The sequence below is a fragment of the Dendrobates tinctorius genome, unplaced genomic scaffold (assembly GCF_039654945.1).
Source record: "Dendrobates tinctorius isolate UK_male_01 unplaced genomic scaffold, ASM3965494v1 ptg000045l, whole genome shotgun sequence".
NCBI lineage: Eukaryota > Metazoa > Chordata > Amphibia > Anura > Dendrobatidae > Dendrobates > Dendrobates tinctorius.
Window position 1 is genome coordinate 190,001 of NW_027361713.1, and position 19,060 is coordinate 209,060.

Below are 19,060 nucleotides of genomic sequence, written 5' to 3' on the forward strand. Positions count from 1 at the left end.
GGGCTTATCTTAGTTATCCCACCGCTGTCAACGATGTGACGAAAACACAAACAAGGCTATTGCCCTATCAATTTACCGCAAGGGCTTATTGTAGTTATCCCACTGCTGCAATAATATGTCTGCAAAAGATTTATGTATATCCCACTTTCTGGTTCCGCTTTGGAACTTGCAGCTCTTCGGCTCCCCCTTTACCCCCAGGTCAGTCAGGGAACTGCACCTAGAATATTTGGTCACCGGATGGGACGCTTACTGTGGACTGGCTATCAGGCATGCTGCAGTGAGAGAATTATAATTAATCCTAGCCGCAGCCAGACAAGAGCTTATAAAACCCGTTCCGTCACTGCCAGCGGTACCCACCTAGCCCAGAACACACTTTGCCTCCACCAGCTCTGATTTCTTATTTAATAATAATTAATTAAAGAGGGTCCAAAGCTAACCCAAATTAGTAGCGTAATCAACTACAGGCATGTGCAATTCGTTATAGAGCATAGAGAACGACTAGTAATTTTATATTTTACTCCAGAAAGGTAGGCAGTGTTTACAGAAGGTATAAAAAGACTTTACAATATGAGACATTTAAAGTATGTACAAAGCAATTACAAAAAAACAGGGTTAAAGAAGAAAAACATTTACATGTTGCTTAGATCAGTCCAGGCTAACCATGCTTGCGGGGGAGGGGTGACACATCAAAATGCATGGAGGGTAGAGTTGAGCGAAACGGGTCGAAAAATTTCAAAAGTCGCCGACTTTTGGCAAAGTCGGGTTTCATGAAACGAAACCCGACCCTAGGATGAGGTCGGCCACGAGGTCGGCGACTTACGCGCCAAAGTCGCGTTTCAAAAGTCTGTTTTGTGCTCTTTTTCAGCCAATCAGGATCCACGGACACTGTGGGCAACGTGATGACATAGGCACGGGTCACCACCATCTTTCAGAAGGGCATGCAAGTGATTGGCTTGCTTTGGTGGGCGTCACAGAGGGTATAAAAGGGCGTGCACGTCGACCGCCATCTTACTTCTGCCGATCTTAGCATAGGGAGAGGTTGCTGCTGATTCTGTAGGGAGAGTGTTAGGCAGGGAAGAAGAAAAAAAAACTGCTTCTGCTGCTAGCGATTGTGCCTGTACAACACACCAGTCACTGTGTGTGCAGTGCAAGGGGAGGCTATATTGTGGTGTATCAGTGGTGTTGGTTGTTGGGCTGCCTTCTAAGGCTTCCTGACAGCTGCATTGCTGTTTACCCACTGCTCTGCAAACTGCTTTTTTAAAAGCAATCCCAATTTTTTTTTTTGTCCTGCTGAGATACTGAGCTGCAAACTGCTTTTTTAAAAGCAATCCCAATTTTTTTTTTTGTCCTGCTGAGGTACTGAGCGTGCATTTTTTCACACCATACAGCGGTGTACGCTCCTCACACAGTACCGTGTAACGGCTGTTATCACAGCCACAGTGAAGCTATCTGTGTCACTCTGTGAGAATAAGTCGAGGACATGTTCCGTTCTTTCAGACCTGCACTCTAGGGAGATTCCTACTCTGCCCAATTCTACATACACCTTGTAGTTTGTGATACACTAGCCAATTTCTGCCTGTGACATAGCGCTGTGATATTCAGTGGGCCTCACACAATCCAAAAGTGTCCAGTGTCCACAAGTGTCTGCAGAAATTCAAAATCTCCCTTATCCTCTAGTCACTAAGGTCACAGCTGTGCCATTGAGCCTGTGACATAGCGCTCAGATATTCAGTGGGCCTCACACAATCCAAAAGTGTCCAGTGTCTGCAGAAATTCAAAATCTCACTTATCCTCTAGTCACTTTGGTCACAGCTCTGCCATCGAGCCTGTGACATAGCGCTCAGATATTCAGTGGGCCTCACACAATCCAAAAGTGTCCAGTGTCCACAAGTGTCTGCAGAAATTCAAAATCTCACTTATCCTCTAGTCACTTTGGTCACAGCTGTGCCATCGAGCCTGTGACATAGCGCTCAGATATTCAGTGGGCCTCACACAATCCAAAAGTGTCCAGTGTCCACAAGTGTCTGCAGAAATTCAAAATATCACTTATCCTCTAGTCACTTTGGTCACAGCTGTGCCATCGAACCTGTGACATAGCGCTCAGATATTCAGTGGGCCTCACACAATCCAAAAGTGTCCAGTGTCCACAAGTGTCTGCAGAAATTCAAAATCTCACTTATCCTCTAGTCACTTTGGTCACAGCTGTGCCATCGAGCCTGTGACATAGCGCTCAGATATTCAGTGGGCCTCACACAATCCAAAAGTGTCCAGTGTCCACAAGTGTCTGCAGAAATTCAAAATCTCACTTATCCTCTAGTCACTTTGGTCACAGCTGTGCCATCGAGGCTGTGACATAGCGCTCAGATATTCAGTGGGCCTCACACAATCCAAAAGTGTCCAGTGTCCACTAGTGTGAGCAGAAATTCAAAATCTCACTTATCCTCTAGTCACTTTGGTCACAGCTGTGCCATCGAGCCTGTGACATAGCACTCAGATATTCAGTGGGCCTCACACAATCCAAAAGTGTCCAGTGTCCACAAGTGTCTGCAGAAATTCAAAATCTCACTTTTCCTCTAGTCACTTTGGTCACAGCTGTGCCATCGAGCCTGTGACATAGCGCTCAGATATTCAGTGGGCCTCACACAATCCAAAAGTGTCCAGTGTCCACTAGTGTGAGCAGAAATTCAAAATCTCACTTATCCTCTAGTCACTTTGGTCACAGCTCTGCCATCGAGCCTGTGACATAGCGCTCAGATATTCAGTGGGCCTCACACAATCCAAAAGTGTCCAGTGTCCACAAGTGTCTGCAGAAATTCAAAATCTCACTTATCCTCTAGTCACTTTGGTCACAGCTGTGCCATCGAGCCTGTGACATAGCGCTCAGATATTCAGTGGGCCTCACACAATCCAAAAGTGTCCAGTGTCCACAAGTGTCTGCACAAATTCAAAATCTCACTTATCCTCTAGTCACTTTGGTCACAGATGTGCCATCGAGCCTGTGACATAGCGCTCAGATATTCAGTGGGCCTCACACAATCCAAAAGTGTCCAGTGTCCACAAGTGTCTGCAGAAATTCAAAATCTCACTTATCCTCTAGTCACTTTGGTCACAGCTGTGCCATCGAGCCTGTGACATAGCGCTCAGATATTCAGTGGGCCTCACACAATCCAAAAGTGTCCAGTGTCCACTAATGTGAGCAGAAATTCAAAATCTCCCCTGTCCTATAGACACCTTGTACCTTGTTTTACATTACTATATAGTTTGTTGGATTTTGTCTACATTTCTACCAAAAATGAGGAAGGCTGGTGGAAGAGGCCATGGAATTGGGCGGGGGTTGGCAGCTGGTAATGATGGTGTTGGTGGTGGATCTGATGGTAGTGGCAAGAGCAAAATAGGACCGAATGCAGGAGGTGTTGAGCCTGCGTCATCGTCTGGCTCCATAAGGCTTCGAAGGCTTAGTTTTCTAGGAGTTGGCAAACCGCTTTTAAAGCCAGAGCATCAGGAAAAAGTTTTGTCTTACATTGCTGACTCAGCCTCCAGCTCTATCGCCTCCTCTTCTTCAGTTGTAAAAAGTAAAAGCACTGAGTCGTCATTGGAGGCTCATGTTCATGAACCACACCTTTCCTTCTGTCCTTCACCCCAACCAAGATTGAAGGATGACGCAGGCCATACTACTGATTACTCCATGGAGCTGTTTTCACATACCATGCCTGGATTATCAAGTCAAATGGTGAATTACCCAGGCCAAGATGAATCTGACATGGAGTGCACTGATGCACAGCTGCTGATGGATGATTCTGCTGGTACATTCACTCAGAGCACTACATTGTCCTTGCAGTGTACAGAGCCAGATTCTGACCCTGAGGAGACTCATGTGCCCCTTCCCGCACACTATGCCACCATACACGGTGACACAGAGGAAGGTGCACATGACATTGAAGAGGAGGTGATGGATGACCCAGTTGTTGAACCAGATTGGCATCCATTGGGGGAAGAGGGTGTTGCTTCCAATAGCTCAGATGAGGAGCATCCACAGCAGACATCGACATCGCAACAGCTGTTATCTGGCAGGCCCGGAGCACTCCAAAGACAGGTTCCAAAAATCAAAAGAGTTGCTGGACAGCTTGTCCAGAGGGTCAAAAGATCACAGCGTGCTAGGCCACAAAATGTCTGCAAAAGTAGGAAGAGTGCAGTGTGGCACTTTTTTGAACAAAATCCTCATGATCAGGCCAAGGTTATCTGTAAGAAGTGCGCAAAGACCTTTAGCCGAGGGAAAAATCTGAAAAATTTGAATACCAGTTGCATGCTTAGACATTTAAAAACCATGCACTTGCAAGCGTGGACACAACACCAAACCTCAAGTGCCACATGTGCAACTGATCACAACGAAGGTAGTCAGCAACGCTACATTGTTTCCCCCACTGTAAGCCCACCGGTTAGCACAGCAGCAAATGTTGAGGTGTAGTTGCAAGGCCAGAGCAGTCAGGGAATCCCACTGTTATATCAACGAAAGACTGATTCTAGGCCATCAGAAAGAACACCAACTCCATCACCATCATCAACCCTCTCTCAGTCCGCCCTGTCCACCGCTACTTCCACCATATGCAGCTCTCAAGTCCAGCTCACCCTCCCAGACACTATGAGTAGGTCAAGAAAGTACTCAGTCTCTCATCCGCGTACACTGGGTTTGAACGCCCACATTGCCAAACTAATCTCGTTTGAGATGATGCCCTTTCGGTTGGTGGAAAGCGCAGCTTTCCGCGAACTCATGGCCTATGCAGTACCATGCTATGACCTACCCAGTCGCCACTTCTTCTCTCGCAAAGCCATCCCAGCCCTCCACCATCATGTGAAAGACCGCATTGTCCATGCACTCAAGCAGTCAGTGAGCGGAAAGGTGCACCTCACAACTGATGCATGGTCCAGTCGGCATGGCCAGGGCCGTTACGTGTCCATCACTGCGCACTGGGTTAATGTGGTGGATGCAGGGTCCACAGGGGACAGCGGTGGTGGGACAGTGCTGCCTAGCCCACGGTATAGGAAACAGTTATTTGTAGGCGTTCGATCCTCCTCCTCCAGAAGCGAAAGCTCGTCCACAGAGCGCAGTCGTACGAGCATTCCATCTGCAGCTGCCACTGTTGCACACAAGGTGTCCCCCTATCGAGCAGCTAGTGGAAAGCGTCAGCAGCCTGTGTTGCAGATGATGTGTTTGGTCGACAGACACACCGCCGAGGTGCTGGCCGAGTACTTGAAGCGACAAACTGAGTCATGGCTGGGCAGTGTACATCTTGAGGCAGGCAAGGTAGTTAGTGATAACGGCCGTAATTTCGTGGCAGCCATAGCCCTTTCAAAACTCAGCTACATACCTTGCTTGGCTCACACCTTGAACCTGGTGGTGCAGTGCTTCCTCAAAAATTATCCGGAGTTAACAGCCCTGCTCCAGAAGGTGCGAAGACTGTGCGCGCACATCCGCCGGTCGCATGTACACTCCGTTCGTATGCAGAAGCTGCAGCGATTGCTCCACCTTCCCAACCACCGCCTCATTATCGACATTGCAACAAGGTGGAACTCCACCCTGCACATGGTGGAGCGGCTGTGCGAGCAGAGGCAGGCCATAATGCATTTGTGGGAGGATACACGGCCAGGCACTTTGAGAGCAGACATGGAGTTGACAGGTGTGCAGTGGTCGAAGCTGAAAGACCTCTGTAAAGTCCTTCAGTGTTTTGAGGAATGCACACGGCTGGTAAGCGCAGACGACGCCATCCTAAGCATGAGCATCCCACTTATGCGTCTGCTCATGCAAACTTTGACGCACCTTAAGGAGCAGGCTTCTGCAGCCAATGTTGATGAGGAGGAAGAGGAGGAGGGAATCCTTGATGACATTCAGCCATTGTCTGCTCAGGGACCTCTCCTGGACGAGGTGGAGGAAGAAGAGGAGGAGGAGGATGATGGGGATGATTACTTAGGGGAGGAGGATGCATCTCGTGGGGCAAGTGAAAATGTTGGCGTGGCAAGGTCTGGTACAGGGTTTGTGCGTGACTGGAGGGATGTGGATTTGCCAGAAAGTGCTCCTCCAACCAGCACTCGCAGTGCATCATTGACACCGGGAACATTGGCCCACATGTCAGATTATGCCTTGCAGATCCTAAAAAGGGACCCCCGCATTGCCAAAATGCTGAACGATGACGACTACTGGTTGGCCAGCATCCTGGATCCACGCTATAAAGGCAAATTACAAAACATCATGCCACAGGAGAACCTTGACCTAATATTGGCTAATAAACAAGCAACTCTGGTAAATCGGTTACTTGAGGCATTCCCAGCACACAGCAGCGGTGATGGTTCTCACACGAGCCGTACGGGCCAGGGTCAGCTTGGCAGAGGTGTTCGTGGTGCACACAGCAGAAGTGGCGTTGGAGACAGGGGTTTCATGACAATGTTGTGGACTGATTTTTCAAGTACCGCTCACACAACTGGTAATACTGCATCGATGGAAAGTGACAGGAGACAGCAGTTGTCAACTATGGTTACAAACTACTTTTCCTCCCATATCGATGTTCTCCCACACAGGTCATTCCCCTTTGACTATTGGGCCGCTAAACTGGACACCTGGCCTGAATTGGCACAATATGCCTTACAGGAGCTCGCTTGCCCAGCTGCAAGTGTGCTATCGGAAAGAGTCTTCAGTGCAGCTGGATCAATCCTGACAGAAAAAAGGACCCGTCTGTCAACCCAAAATGTGGATGATCTAACCTTCATTAAAATGAACCACGCATGGGTTTCCAAGGATTTTGTCCCACCTTCCCCTGATGACACATAGGGTGACAGAAAAATGGCTTGCTTTGGTCCACCTCTTCCTGGGACTTGACCTATTTCACCTTTTGCATCAGCTGAATGTCCAACATCAACATATGCCACTTTCTAAAACTCCCTAACTGTGCTGCCTCCCCCCCCATGGCCGGGGTCACCACCTAGCGCACGACACCGTGCGAGTGCCGTTGCCCTGGACAGGTGGGTAGGCCGACTCTTGGGCGCGGGCACTGGCACAGGGTCCCTCATAGTGCAATCAAGTGTCTCTGACGGTGGTGGTGCACACCCGCCGTCAGACACACCGCCGTACTATGAGGGGCCCAGTGCCAGTACCGACGCCCACGAGTGGGCCCCCCTTGCTTGGGCAGGGCCCCAGCATTTGCAATCTTTACCTCTCCCTGCTCCTCCGCTGTGTAGTCTGGGCCGTCAAATCCATACTGTGCCTGACACCGTTTGAGCCTGCCTCCTGATGTATAGACATATATTTTGAATGTGTACGCTATCCATACATGTTATCTGGGGATACGGTACCCTTTCTAACCTTTGTGCAATCACGTGCAATCCATACTGGGCCTAACACCGTCTGAGCCTGCCTCCTGATGTATAGACATATATTTTGAATGTGTACGCTATCCATACATGTTATCTGGGGATACGGTACCCTTTCTCACCTTTGTGCAATAGATGCAATCCATACTGGGCCTAACACCGTCTGAGCCTGCCTCCTGATGTATAGACATATATTTTGAATGTGTACACTATCCATACATGTTATCTGGGGATACGGTACCCTTTCTCACCTTTGTGCAATCACGTGCAATCCATACTGGGCCTAACACCGTCTGAGCCTGCCTCCTGATGTATAGACATGTATTTTGAATGTGTACGCTATCCATACATGTTATCTGGGGATACGGTACCCTTTCTAACCTTTGTGCAATCACGTGCAATCCATACTGGGCCTAACACGTCTGAGCCTGCCTCCTGATGTATAGACATATATTTTGAATGTGTACGCTATCCATACATGTTATCTGGGGATACGGTACCCTTTCTAACCTTTGTGCAATCACGTGCAATCCATACTGGGCCTAACACCGTCTGAGCCTGCCTCCTGATGTATAGACATATATTTTGAATGTGTACGCTATCCATACATGTTATCTGGGGATACGGTACCCTTTCTAACCTTTGCGCAATCACATGCAATCCATACTGGGCCTAACACCGTCTGAGCCTGCCTCCTGATGTATAGACATATATTTTGAATGTGTACGCTATCCATACATGTTATCTGGGGATACGGTACCCTTTCTAACCTTTGTGCAATCACGTGCAATCCATACTGGGCCTAACACCGTCTGAGCCTGCCTCCTGATGTATAGACATATATTTTGAATGTGTACGCTATCCATACATGTTATCTGGGGATACGGTACCCTTTCTCACCTTTGTGCAATCACGTGTAATCCATACTGGGCTTGAGAACGGCTGGCGAGCTGTTAAGCAAGCTACAGCACCTGTGGTTTGCATACGTAAGTTTTTCATTTTTTCAGGAATGACGGTTAGGCCTAATTCCGGAACTGCGGTTGACCTGCACTTACTGGGAAATCATTGTTCCCGGGTAATAATTGTAATCAATGATCCCCATCACTAACGTTGTTCAGCGGGTTATCTGCACCTGTAAGCGCCAATGCTGGCCTTTTCAGTGTAGCGCACATGCAGCCACGGACATTTAAGGGCATGACACACCAGTTATTGGCCAATCTCATGTGCCAGAGCCTCACGTGTCCCTCTAGTAAGCCGGACTCGGACCGCGGGGCATGACGGAGTCTCGTTCGTTAACGGAATTAAGCTTGCAATGTGTGCATCTGTTCTGTAGCTGGCATGGTTGAGGTTTCCCAGGTGGAGTCGAATTTAACCGTAGGCTCCACTCCTGGTGGTGCCCTTCTGGACATTCCTTTAAGGTTCAGCTTTGCAACCATACTGCCCACGTAAAACAAACACTTTGCCTTCATGAACGCTGTTTGGAGGGTCATGACTCGTGGGAATAACGCCGCCCAATCAGTTAACCTGCTAGAGAGATCGTTCGTTGCTCCCAAGCATGACATCACACTCCCTAGGAAGAAGGTAATGCCACTGTGGCGACCGTACTCCTGGGGGCGACACAAGTGCACTGATGCCCAGCCACTGCTCGATGAATCTGCTGGTACATTGACCCAGACCACTACATTCCCCTCGCACGCTACACTGCCTGAATCTGACCCTGATGAAACTCAGGTTACCCTTCCCATATACAGTTCCATCTTACACGGTAGGAAGCTGGAAGAGGAAGCTGCAGATGAAAGTGCAGGTTCGGCCCACCCGCCATCAGACACACCACCGTACTATCAGTGGCCCTTTGCCAGTGCCGTCGCCAACGAGTGGGCCCCCCCTGCTTGCTCAGGATCACAGCACTTGCAAAGTTGAAATACTGTGCAGTGAGATGGAAGATGGGGACGACAAGGAGTCCAGACAAGTACAGGGATTCCCTAGCGAGGAGACTTATTTGATTGTTTTCAATGTTGGGACAGCAATTTTTGGGGAGCACTATACTCTGGAGAATGATAGATGGGGCCCACCATACACTGGAACATTCCAAAGGTGGACATCAGACACTGGAGCAGCATTTACAGGGCCCATTATACACTAGAGCATTAGAAATGGGGCCCATTATGTTTGGAGCATTATTTGGGCCCATAAGACAGTGGAGCTTCATCCATGGGGACCAACATATACTGTAGCATTATGTGGAGCTCATCATATACTGTTTCAAACATTATATGGGACCAATGATTCTGTATGGAGAAATAGATGGGCCTCGTCATGAGATGTAAAAAGTGAAGTATTTTTCATTGTACTATACCGCTATTTCTCTGCCGTATCGGAGCATGATGAGTTGTGGTATGTGTTAAAGGGGCGCTCTTTCGCCCAGGGCACATGAAAACCTGGAGCCAGCCCTCCCCCCCCCCACAACTGTAGCCAAATAACCCCCATTTTTCAGTGCGTAACTTGTATTATGAAGTTAATTAAGGTTGACAAGCTTAAGTAAGAAGAATTGATGCTTTTGGCATTCAAATGGGCACTGTTGGTGTGTTTCCTGTCCTCCTCTCAGTGCCGACTTTTATTCCCCATTGACTTACATTGGGTTTCGGGTTTCGGTACGACCCCGACTTTTCCCTATAATCGGACGATCTTGCTCGACCCGACTTTTGGAAAAGTCGGGTTTCACGAAACGAAACGCGACCCTAAAAAAACAAAAGTCGCTCAACTCTAATGGAGGGTCTTGCTGCAACAGCTCCCAGGCAGTAACTCTGGGTTGGGCTGACTGTCAGTAACTTATACTTGAAGGCTGTGACATCACTAAAGTGGATTGAGTTACCACTGCTCTCCCCTTTTTCCAGTTACATATTTGCTAAGAGAACTTATAATGATCATAACTTGGCTAAAGAACCTAGCAGAATAATGACAGAAGCCGTCAGGTTGACGCATCCTCGCTGCACTGCTGCACTTTTTTGCTTGTAATTTGCATGTTTTCTTCATGTATCCCGTCCTGTGTCATAACTATCTAATAAAGGATTTTTGTTATATCCTACGGATCTTTGGTCATATATGTGGCTTCCACACCCCAGTTGCAATGCATTTTTGAGAGACTGATCCATTTATTGTCCATAATTGACAGCAAGTAGTCTTCTAGTAAAATTCAGATAATTAGGATGCTGCTGATCACCATTGTTTTTGTGATAAAGTGTGAAAAACCAGTACGACAGGGTCACAGAAGAACACAAGGAAAATGATACAATTATACAGTTTTTAAAGGTTCCTTAACAAGTTTTCCTGGTACAATTGACAATTGTTTTTTGTCTTCCAGTTGGTAATCTCCACAGCCTAACATTTCTTCAATAGCACATTCTTGATAGATTCTATCCACAGTGCATTAGTGTTTTTATTTACTCTTATATGTAACATCAGGATGGTGCATATTTTTTTCTTCCTGTTTATAGGAAAAAAAAACATTAGTACAAATGAAGAAATAAAACTTAGTAATGAAAGTAAAATGCCTCTTTTTCAACTTATTAGACACCTTGTATGACTTTGCTGCTCAAATCTGTCTTTAATGAAGACAGATTTTAATATCATTGAGGGATCAGATAAAAAGTTGCTGCCTATAGAAGTCTATGAAGAGTGTAGGGTGGGAGAAGGAAGAATTGAAAGACAGATGGCAGAAAGCAACAAAGACAACTTAAAAAACTGCAAGATAAAATCGCCAGTAAGGCTGTGTGCACACGTTGCAGATTTAGATGCGGATCCGCAGCATTTTTGGACACACAGATTCACATCAAATCTGCAGTGAAGTGCACAGCCAATGTTAATCTATGGGAAATGGACTTTTGTTGTGCACATGCTGTAGAAAAAAGTGCAGATTTGCAGTGTTTTATTTTCCGCAGCATGTCAATTCTTTGTGCTTATCTGCAGCGTTTCTGCACCCATTGATTTGCATTGAATCAGGCACATCCGCAGCAAAACCGCAAATGTAAAAAAGATCTGCGGATTTCCTGTGATGTGAGTGCTAGAATCGCTGCAGATCGAGAGGAGGGAAGTGTGTGTGTATAGTGTGTGTGGGGGTCTGCGTGTAGTGTGCGTGCCGGTGTCTGAGTGAATCTGTGTGGGGGGGCTGTGTGTGTGTGTCAGTGTATGTGCAGGCATCGTCCGATGGGACTACTAGTCCCATCCAGCTATGCCTGCTACAGTGACACCATTAGCCAGGACAGTAGTAGTCCCATCATCCGGCTAATGTGTTGAATATAAAAAACACATACAGTACACATATAGTACATACCTACCATATTCTGCTAATCCCCGAAGCCCTCGCTCACCTGAAAAAAAAAAAAATTAAAAAAATAAAACAATATACTCCCTGTGTCCGACGTAATCCCATTAATAACGATTGTCCCACGACGATCTCCCGTGGAGAGCTGTCACATCAGCAAAAAATAAAGATGCTACAGGTCTTGGAAAATGGCTCCATTTTTTGTTACAAACTTTGGATTTTTTTTTTCACCACATAAATAAAAAAGTGTTTGAACTCATAATGACCTGGAAAATCATAATGGCAGGTCAGTTTAGTTAGTGAACATGGTAAATTAAAAGCCACCAAAAAACAGTTGTGGAATTGCACTGCACTTGGAATTTCTTTCCTGTTTTCCTGTACTCTATATTTTTGTAAAACCAAGGCTGTTGCTTCCAAAATCTGAAGAGCTCGGGTCAGAACATTATAATTTTGTTATTTAAAAGAAATTGTCACCAGGATTTTGCTACCTAATCTTAGAGCACTGGAATCAGGTCTCTGACCCTACATCAAGCTGCTCTATCATTGATCCGCATGCTATCGTTTTGATAACATCACTGGTTTCTCTGCAGCAGATCTACCAGTTTTCTGAATGCTGATCTTTGTATAACCTTGCCCACACTATAGCTTGGCATTTTCTTTGTATACTGTGCTTAGAAAGAAGGCTGCTAATCAGTACCAGGGGTGCAGTTACCTTGGGCAGGAGAATTACATGGCATCCAGACAACTAGAACTGTAGGGATAATCTCCTGCTCATAAAAGGCTAATTTTATTGACACAATAACATTCTGCCTAGTAAGGGATACATCACTGGAATTCGGGTCTCTTGCCCCTACATTATGCTCCCCTCTGGTAGCAAAAACCTGCTCACAGATTTTCTTTAAGATACATTTATGCCCTTTACAATTTGCATTGGAGCCTTGTCAATAAATTCACCTGCATGTCCTTTAGCACTGGTAAAAACCATGCTGTACCATTAGGTCAAAATGATTGTTGTGCAGCTCATATTTAGGTGTTTAGGAGCCATTTTGGAATAGTATGTCGTTTTCTGGGAGCTGGTACTTAATATGTTTGTGGTCTTGTATCTATGACATGTTTTACTGATTAATAAGTATTTTTAGTCTGAAAATCTATGTTTTGTCATGTTTAAAGGATGAATATGCATCAGAAGGCCTTGAATGGTCTTTTATCAGCTACCAAGACAATAAGCGCTGTGTGGAACTTATCGAAGGGAGTCCAGTTAGTATTTTTTCATTGCTGAATGAGGTAAGTAATTATAAAACTTTTTATGGAAACATATAAAAAGGTAACGGTCTTAGTATATAGTGCAGAAAAAAATGATTTAGTTTTTGCTAATTTTGCACATAAAAAATGCAAGAACTGTATACATTTCATATTGTCATTATTTTCTCAATCCAATGATTCAAATTAACTTTCCAATTATTCCCAATCATGAACGGTATATGAAAAGGAAAAAAAAATGCTGGTTTTATACATTCCAAATTCCAAAAGGTGCAATAAAATGTGATCTAAAAGTCATATGCACGACAAAAAGGTACGAATGAAAGCTATATCTGGTCATTCAAAATAACTATCCCTCGCAGAGCTTTGCTGGCAGAAACCTTAGGCTTTCAGAATATGATGATGCAAAAATATTTTTTTTTCAAACCGTTTATTGTGAAAAAGCAGGGTGGATAAAAATCTTGATTTTTTTAAAAAAATCAAAAAAATCAGATTTTTTTTATTTAAATCAGATTTTTTTGATTTAAATCATTTTTCTTTTCATAGACTTTAACCATCCCAGTAAAATGTCTGTTAAAAAAATAGGTTGTAAATTAATTGCCAGACTTACCACTAGTACTAGGCTCCTGGTGCATAAGAAGCTGTGGGGGTTCATTGACATTAGTTGTATCACTATCAACATCTTCATTTCCCTTCTGGTTGCAGTTTTCATAATGTGATTTCAAACGGCAAACAAGTCCTTGGATATCCTTTTGACAGTATTTGCACTTTGCTCTTGCACCTTTCTTTCCAAGATCTGCTGCTGGCATCTCAACAAAATGAACCCAAATAGGGTCTCTCTCTCTCTTACGACCTGCTGCCATGGCTCACACAGATCACTTATGAAGTTTGATTGTTACTACAGCCTGAGCCAAGCACTGCTGATGTTACTACAGCCTGAGCCAAGTACTGCTGACTATCCAACAAGTTTGGGCATGTCAACTGAATGCAGGGAAAAAGAAACTAAACCAAAACTGAAACCAAGCTAGAAGTGTGGAATTAAAGGGGCAGTATGAACAAAATGTGGAGGCTATTAATAGTTTATACAATTAAGACATGCTGCTTTTAAACACCTACCTATTGCCATATAGTAAAACAAAAAAGATTTTTACTTACTTTGGGGTCCCCCCCTCACCCTGGCGTTAGATCGTTGCCCCTAGTTTCGTCCGTGTAACTATGGGCGCACATGCACACTGCTCTCACTTCTCATTTTAATCGTGATTTATATTAAAAAAAAACCTTTTGATTTAAATCAGTGATTTAAATCATGATTAAAATCATGATTTAAATCGATCCGATTTAAATAGAAAAAAATCTTTTGATTTAAATCGTGATTTAAATCATGATTTAAATCGGCGTGATTTAAATCAATCCACCCTGTGAAAAAGTAATAAAATATAAAGTTTACACTATATTTGTGCAGCACGTGAATAATAAAAATATAAGTGTAAAAAAACAATAGCAGAATTGCTGTTCTTATGTCTTAATTTTTCTAACAGGTTATCACAGTTAGCAAGTTACATGTTCTCCAAAATGTTTGACTAATAGAAGTCATCCTACAAAAAAGCCCTCATATACAGTTAGGTCCATATATATTTGGACAGAGACAACATTTTTCTAATTTTGGTTCTAGATATTACCACAGTGAATTTTAGACTCAGAATTCTGAGTCTAAGAGCGTATACTGCTCGAAATGCGTACAGAACCTCCTGGGCACTCTCTGTGCGGCTATCCCATGTCAGGGTAAAAACCGCAATGATGACTATAGCAGCCATGCTTGTATTTTAATGAAATAAATAAAGAAAATTCTGGATTTTACTCCTTGAGCTGGACTTTCCTTTTTCTGTGAAGTATTCCAAGACATCCAAGTGGAGACGTGTCCTTGCTTGGACCTTGCTGCAGCATCAATGAGGGGTGAGCTGAACTAAATCCTTTTTTCTCCAATAAGCTAGTATACCCGTTACTCGAGATTTCCCGAGCATGCTCAGGTGATCTCTGAGTATTTGGATGTGCTAGGAGATTTAGTTTCTGTCACCGTAGCTGCATGATTTGCGGCTGCTAGCCAGCCTGAATACATGTGGGGATTTCCTAAAAAACACATATATTCACATCTCCAAATATTTTCTCATCTCCACATATATTCAGGCTGGCTAGCAGTCAAAATCATGCAGCTGCGGCGACAGAAACTAAATCTCCAAGCACATCTAAATACTCGGAGGTCACCCAAGCATGGTCGGGAAGTCTCGTGTAATGAGTATACTCGCTCATCACTAATTATGAAATGTGTTCCTGTAGAGCAGAGGTGGGGAATCTTTTTTCTGCCAAGGGCAATTTGGATATTTATTCCATCCTTCAGGGGCCATACAAACTCCGCCCACAAAGTACATCCTGACTCTGGCACTGGGGTCAGGACATAATCTTTCATTGCATGCTATTCAGTGTTCAGTAGTGAACACTGTGTCTGTGTGCTCACAGAGTAAGAAGAAACTAATGAGCTGGTGGCAATCAAAATACAAATCCCTGCCCAAGCACTGCGGTCCCCGAGAATCTGCCAGGGGCCTGATAAAGTCATCGAGGGCCATAAATGGCCCTGGGGCCTGAGGTTCCCCACCCCCTGCTGTAGAGAGATACAGTTAGGTCCATATATATTTGGACAGAGACAACATTTTTCTAATTTTGGTTCTAGACATTACCACAATGAATTTTAAACAAACAATTCAGATGCAGTTGAAGTTCAGACTTTCAGCTTTCATTTGAGGGTATCCACATTAAAATGGGATGAAGGGTTTAGGAGTTACAGCTCCTTAACATGCGCCACCCTGTTTTTAAAGGGACCAAAAGTAATTGGACAATTGACTCCAAGGCTATTTCATGGACAGATGTGGGCAATCCCTTCGTTATGTCATTCTCAATTAAGCAGATAAAAGGCCTGGCGTTGATTTGAGGTGTGGTGCTTGCATTTGGAAGGTTTTGCTGTGAAGGAAACATGCAGTCAAAGGAGCTCTCCATGCAGGTGAAACAAGCCATCCTTAAGCTGCAAAAACAGAAAAAACCCAACCGAGAAATTGCTACAACATTAGGAGTGGCAAAATCTACAGTTTGGTACATCCTGAGAAAGAAAGAAAGCACTGGTGAACTCATCAATGCAAAAAAGACCTGGGCGCCCACGGAAGACAACAGTGGTGGATGATCGCAGAATAGTCTCCATGGTGAAGAGAAACCCCTTCACAACAGCCAACCAAGTGAACAACACTCTCCAGGAGGTAGGCGTATCAATATCCAAATCTACCATAAAGAGAAGACTGCATGAAAGTAAATACAGAGGGTTCACTGCACGGTGCAAGCCACTCATAAGCATCAAGAATCAAAAGGCTAGACTGGACTTTGCTAAAAAAACATCTAAAAAAGCCAGCACAGTTCTGTAAGAACATTCTTTGGACAGATGAAACCAAGATCAACCTCTACCAGAATGATGGAAAGATAAAAGTATGGCGAAGGCGTGGTACAGCTCATGATCCAAAGCATACCACATCATCTGTAAAACACGGCGGAGGCAGTGTGATGGTTTGGGCATGCATGGCTGCCAGTGGCACTGGGTCACTAGTGTTTATTGATGATGTGACACAGGACAGAAGCAGCCGAATGAATTCTGAGGTATTCAGAGCCATACTGTGTGCTCAGATCCAGCCAAATACAGCCAAACTGATTGGTCGTCGTTTCATACTACAGATGGACAATGACCCAAAACATAAAGCTAAAGCCACCCAGGAGTTTATTAAAGCAAAGAAGTGGAATATTCTTGAATGGCCAAGTCACTCACCTGATCTCAACCCAATTGAGCATGCATTTCACTTGTTAAAGACTAAACTTCAGACAGAAATTCTGAAGTAGGCAAATAAAGAAGTAGGAAATTAGGTATAGTTGGGAAGTGGCAGTCTAAGGCTACTTTCAGACTAGCGTTACAGGACGCAGGGCTGCCGCTAAGCCCTGCCCCCGGCCGCGCCTCCTCCGGTCAGCTCCTCCTCTGATTGCATGACGCTGCATGCGATCAGCGTACACTATATTTAGCGTTGGGTACGCTGATTGTGCGCTGGCACACTTTTGCCGGCTCTTGCGCCCTTTTGGCGCTGCACCAAGCGCACAAAAACGCACTCTGTTGCATTTTTGTGCTCTCGGCGCAGCGCCAAAAGGGCGGATCCGCCGGCAAAAGTGTTCCAGCGCATGACCAGCGTACCCAATGCTAAATATAAGGTACACTGATTGCATGCAGCGTCATGCAATCAGAGGAGGAGCTGACCGGAGGAGTCAGGGGCGGGGCTTAGCGGCGGCCCTGCGCTACGCCCTGTAACGCTAGTCTGAAAGTAGCCTTAGACTGCCACTTCCCAATTATACCTAATTTCTTACTTCTTTATGCCCATTGTACCAGTTTATTTCCAGGCAGTTCGAATTGCAAGCTCTTGTCCTGCTGCAAAAGAGAAAGGAGGAGGGAGAGGGCTGAATGCCCCCCTCACTTGTGGCTTCAGAGATTTTAATATTTTCTATGACCGGTTAACATAAACCTTTTCTGAGTAACTTCATCTTTGGTGCATGATAGTGTACGATACGGATCGGAAGACTAATGTAATGAGATTTTCATATTTTTCTAGGAATGTCGTTTGAATCGGCCTTCAGATGCTCTCCAACTCCAGTCTCGACTTGAAGTAAAACTTTCACAAAGTATGTGCTTTGGAAGGGACAAATTAAGAAAAAGTCCTAACTTTGTTATATCGCACTACGCTGGTAAAGTGACATATCAAATTGAAGGAATGGCCGAAAAAAATAAGGTGAGTGTACCGTGGAAATTTCAGCTTTTTTGCATTTCAGAAATGTGTAATCATAACCGTATATTCAAAGAATAAAAAATATGGCAAGTAACTGCATATGTTTTGCTGCTGAACAAACCACCAGTGATTTTTCTTTTTCTCAGGTAGTATATAGGTTGTGTTCGGCAGTACTTGAATACGTTGTAACAGTTTATTAACGATACAATAGGAAAATTCAACACAACATGAATATCTTTTGACATTATAAAAATTATATTTCATGCCAACAGATTGACACTTGTTCACACTTCTGCTGAAGTAGTATGTGAGTTTTTGAAAGAGCATTTTGATGTTCAAATATTTTTTAGTCCTTTTTCGTGTACGATGACACATTTTTCTATGCAGTATGCAAGCTTGCAGCATCTTCTGCTGCCACATTTAAAGAGTAATCTGTTGTTGCAATTTTTTTTCTTTTTTAAATTAACTGCGTTATATGTCAGGGGTATGAAGCGCGATTAGGCGCCGTTCCGAGAACAAACTCAGTGGGGGTCCGCTGTTATATAGCCATCACTTGGTCACTGTAGTGACCAGCGCTACTGTTCCACACTGTACACAATTTGGGAAAATTAGTAATTTTGATGCTTAATTTTATTATTGAACAACTCCAGTGCTGTCAATCAATACAAGAGATAATGAACCTGTTTATTTAAGAAAGTAACAGTGAGGTTTTGTCTTTCTTAGGATAATATCCATGTATGCAGAATTATTATGCATCTATAAGTATGCAGAATTGCTATGTAACTAAATGAAAAACATATTTTTTTCATCTCAATTGTTTATTTTATCTGATAAAATGATAACAAAACAACTCAAAATGTACAAAAGTAAATTTCTGGCATTTCAAAAGAAATTATCAGTGACCAATATATTCACCCTACTTTTCAATACCAGTCATAATCCTTCCATCCATGGAGTTTGATGGAGTCTGTCAGATTCTTAATATGTTGACAATCAACTTTTTTGGCAGTACCAACCACTGCCTTCCAGACACTGTTTCTAGAGGTGTACTGTTTTCCTTCACTGTAAGGGTACGTGCACACATTGCATTTTTGTTGCTTTTTTCTGCTTTGTTTTGTCACAAAACCTGAAGGATTTCCTTTATTTTCTTATGAGGTGGGAAAAATCTGCAACAAAAATACACATCTGAAAAAAACAGCACAAATGCGGCAAAAATTCTCGCATTTTACACATTTTTTTCTTGCCAAAGATGCAGAAATGG

At 44.2% G+C, this 19,060-nt stretch overlaps 1 protein-coding gene across 2 annotated transcripts in view; it reads left to right on the top strand.

The window, feature by feature from the left end:
* The window catches only part of MYO19 (myosin XIX), a 338,653-nt gene that overhangs the window by 186,262 nt on the left and 133,331 nt on the right, over positions 1–19,060 (top strand). For both annotated transcript variants that reach the window (XM_073575566.1, XM_073575565.1), the window contains exons 11-12: positions 12,851–12,964; positions 17,626–17,802. In XM_073575566.1, the coding sequence (XP_073431667.1) occupies positions 12,851–12,964; positions 17,626–17,802 (291 nt within the window). The remainder of the gene's footprint in view (positions 1–12,850; positions 12,965–17,625; positions 17,803–19,060) is intronic.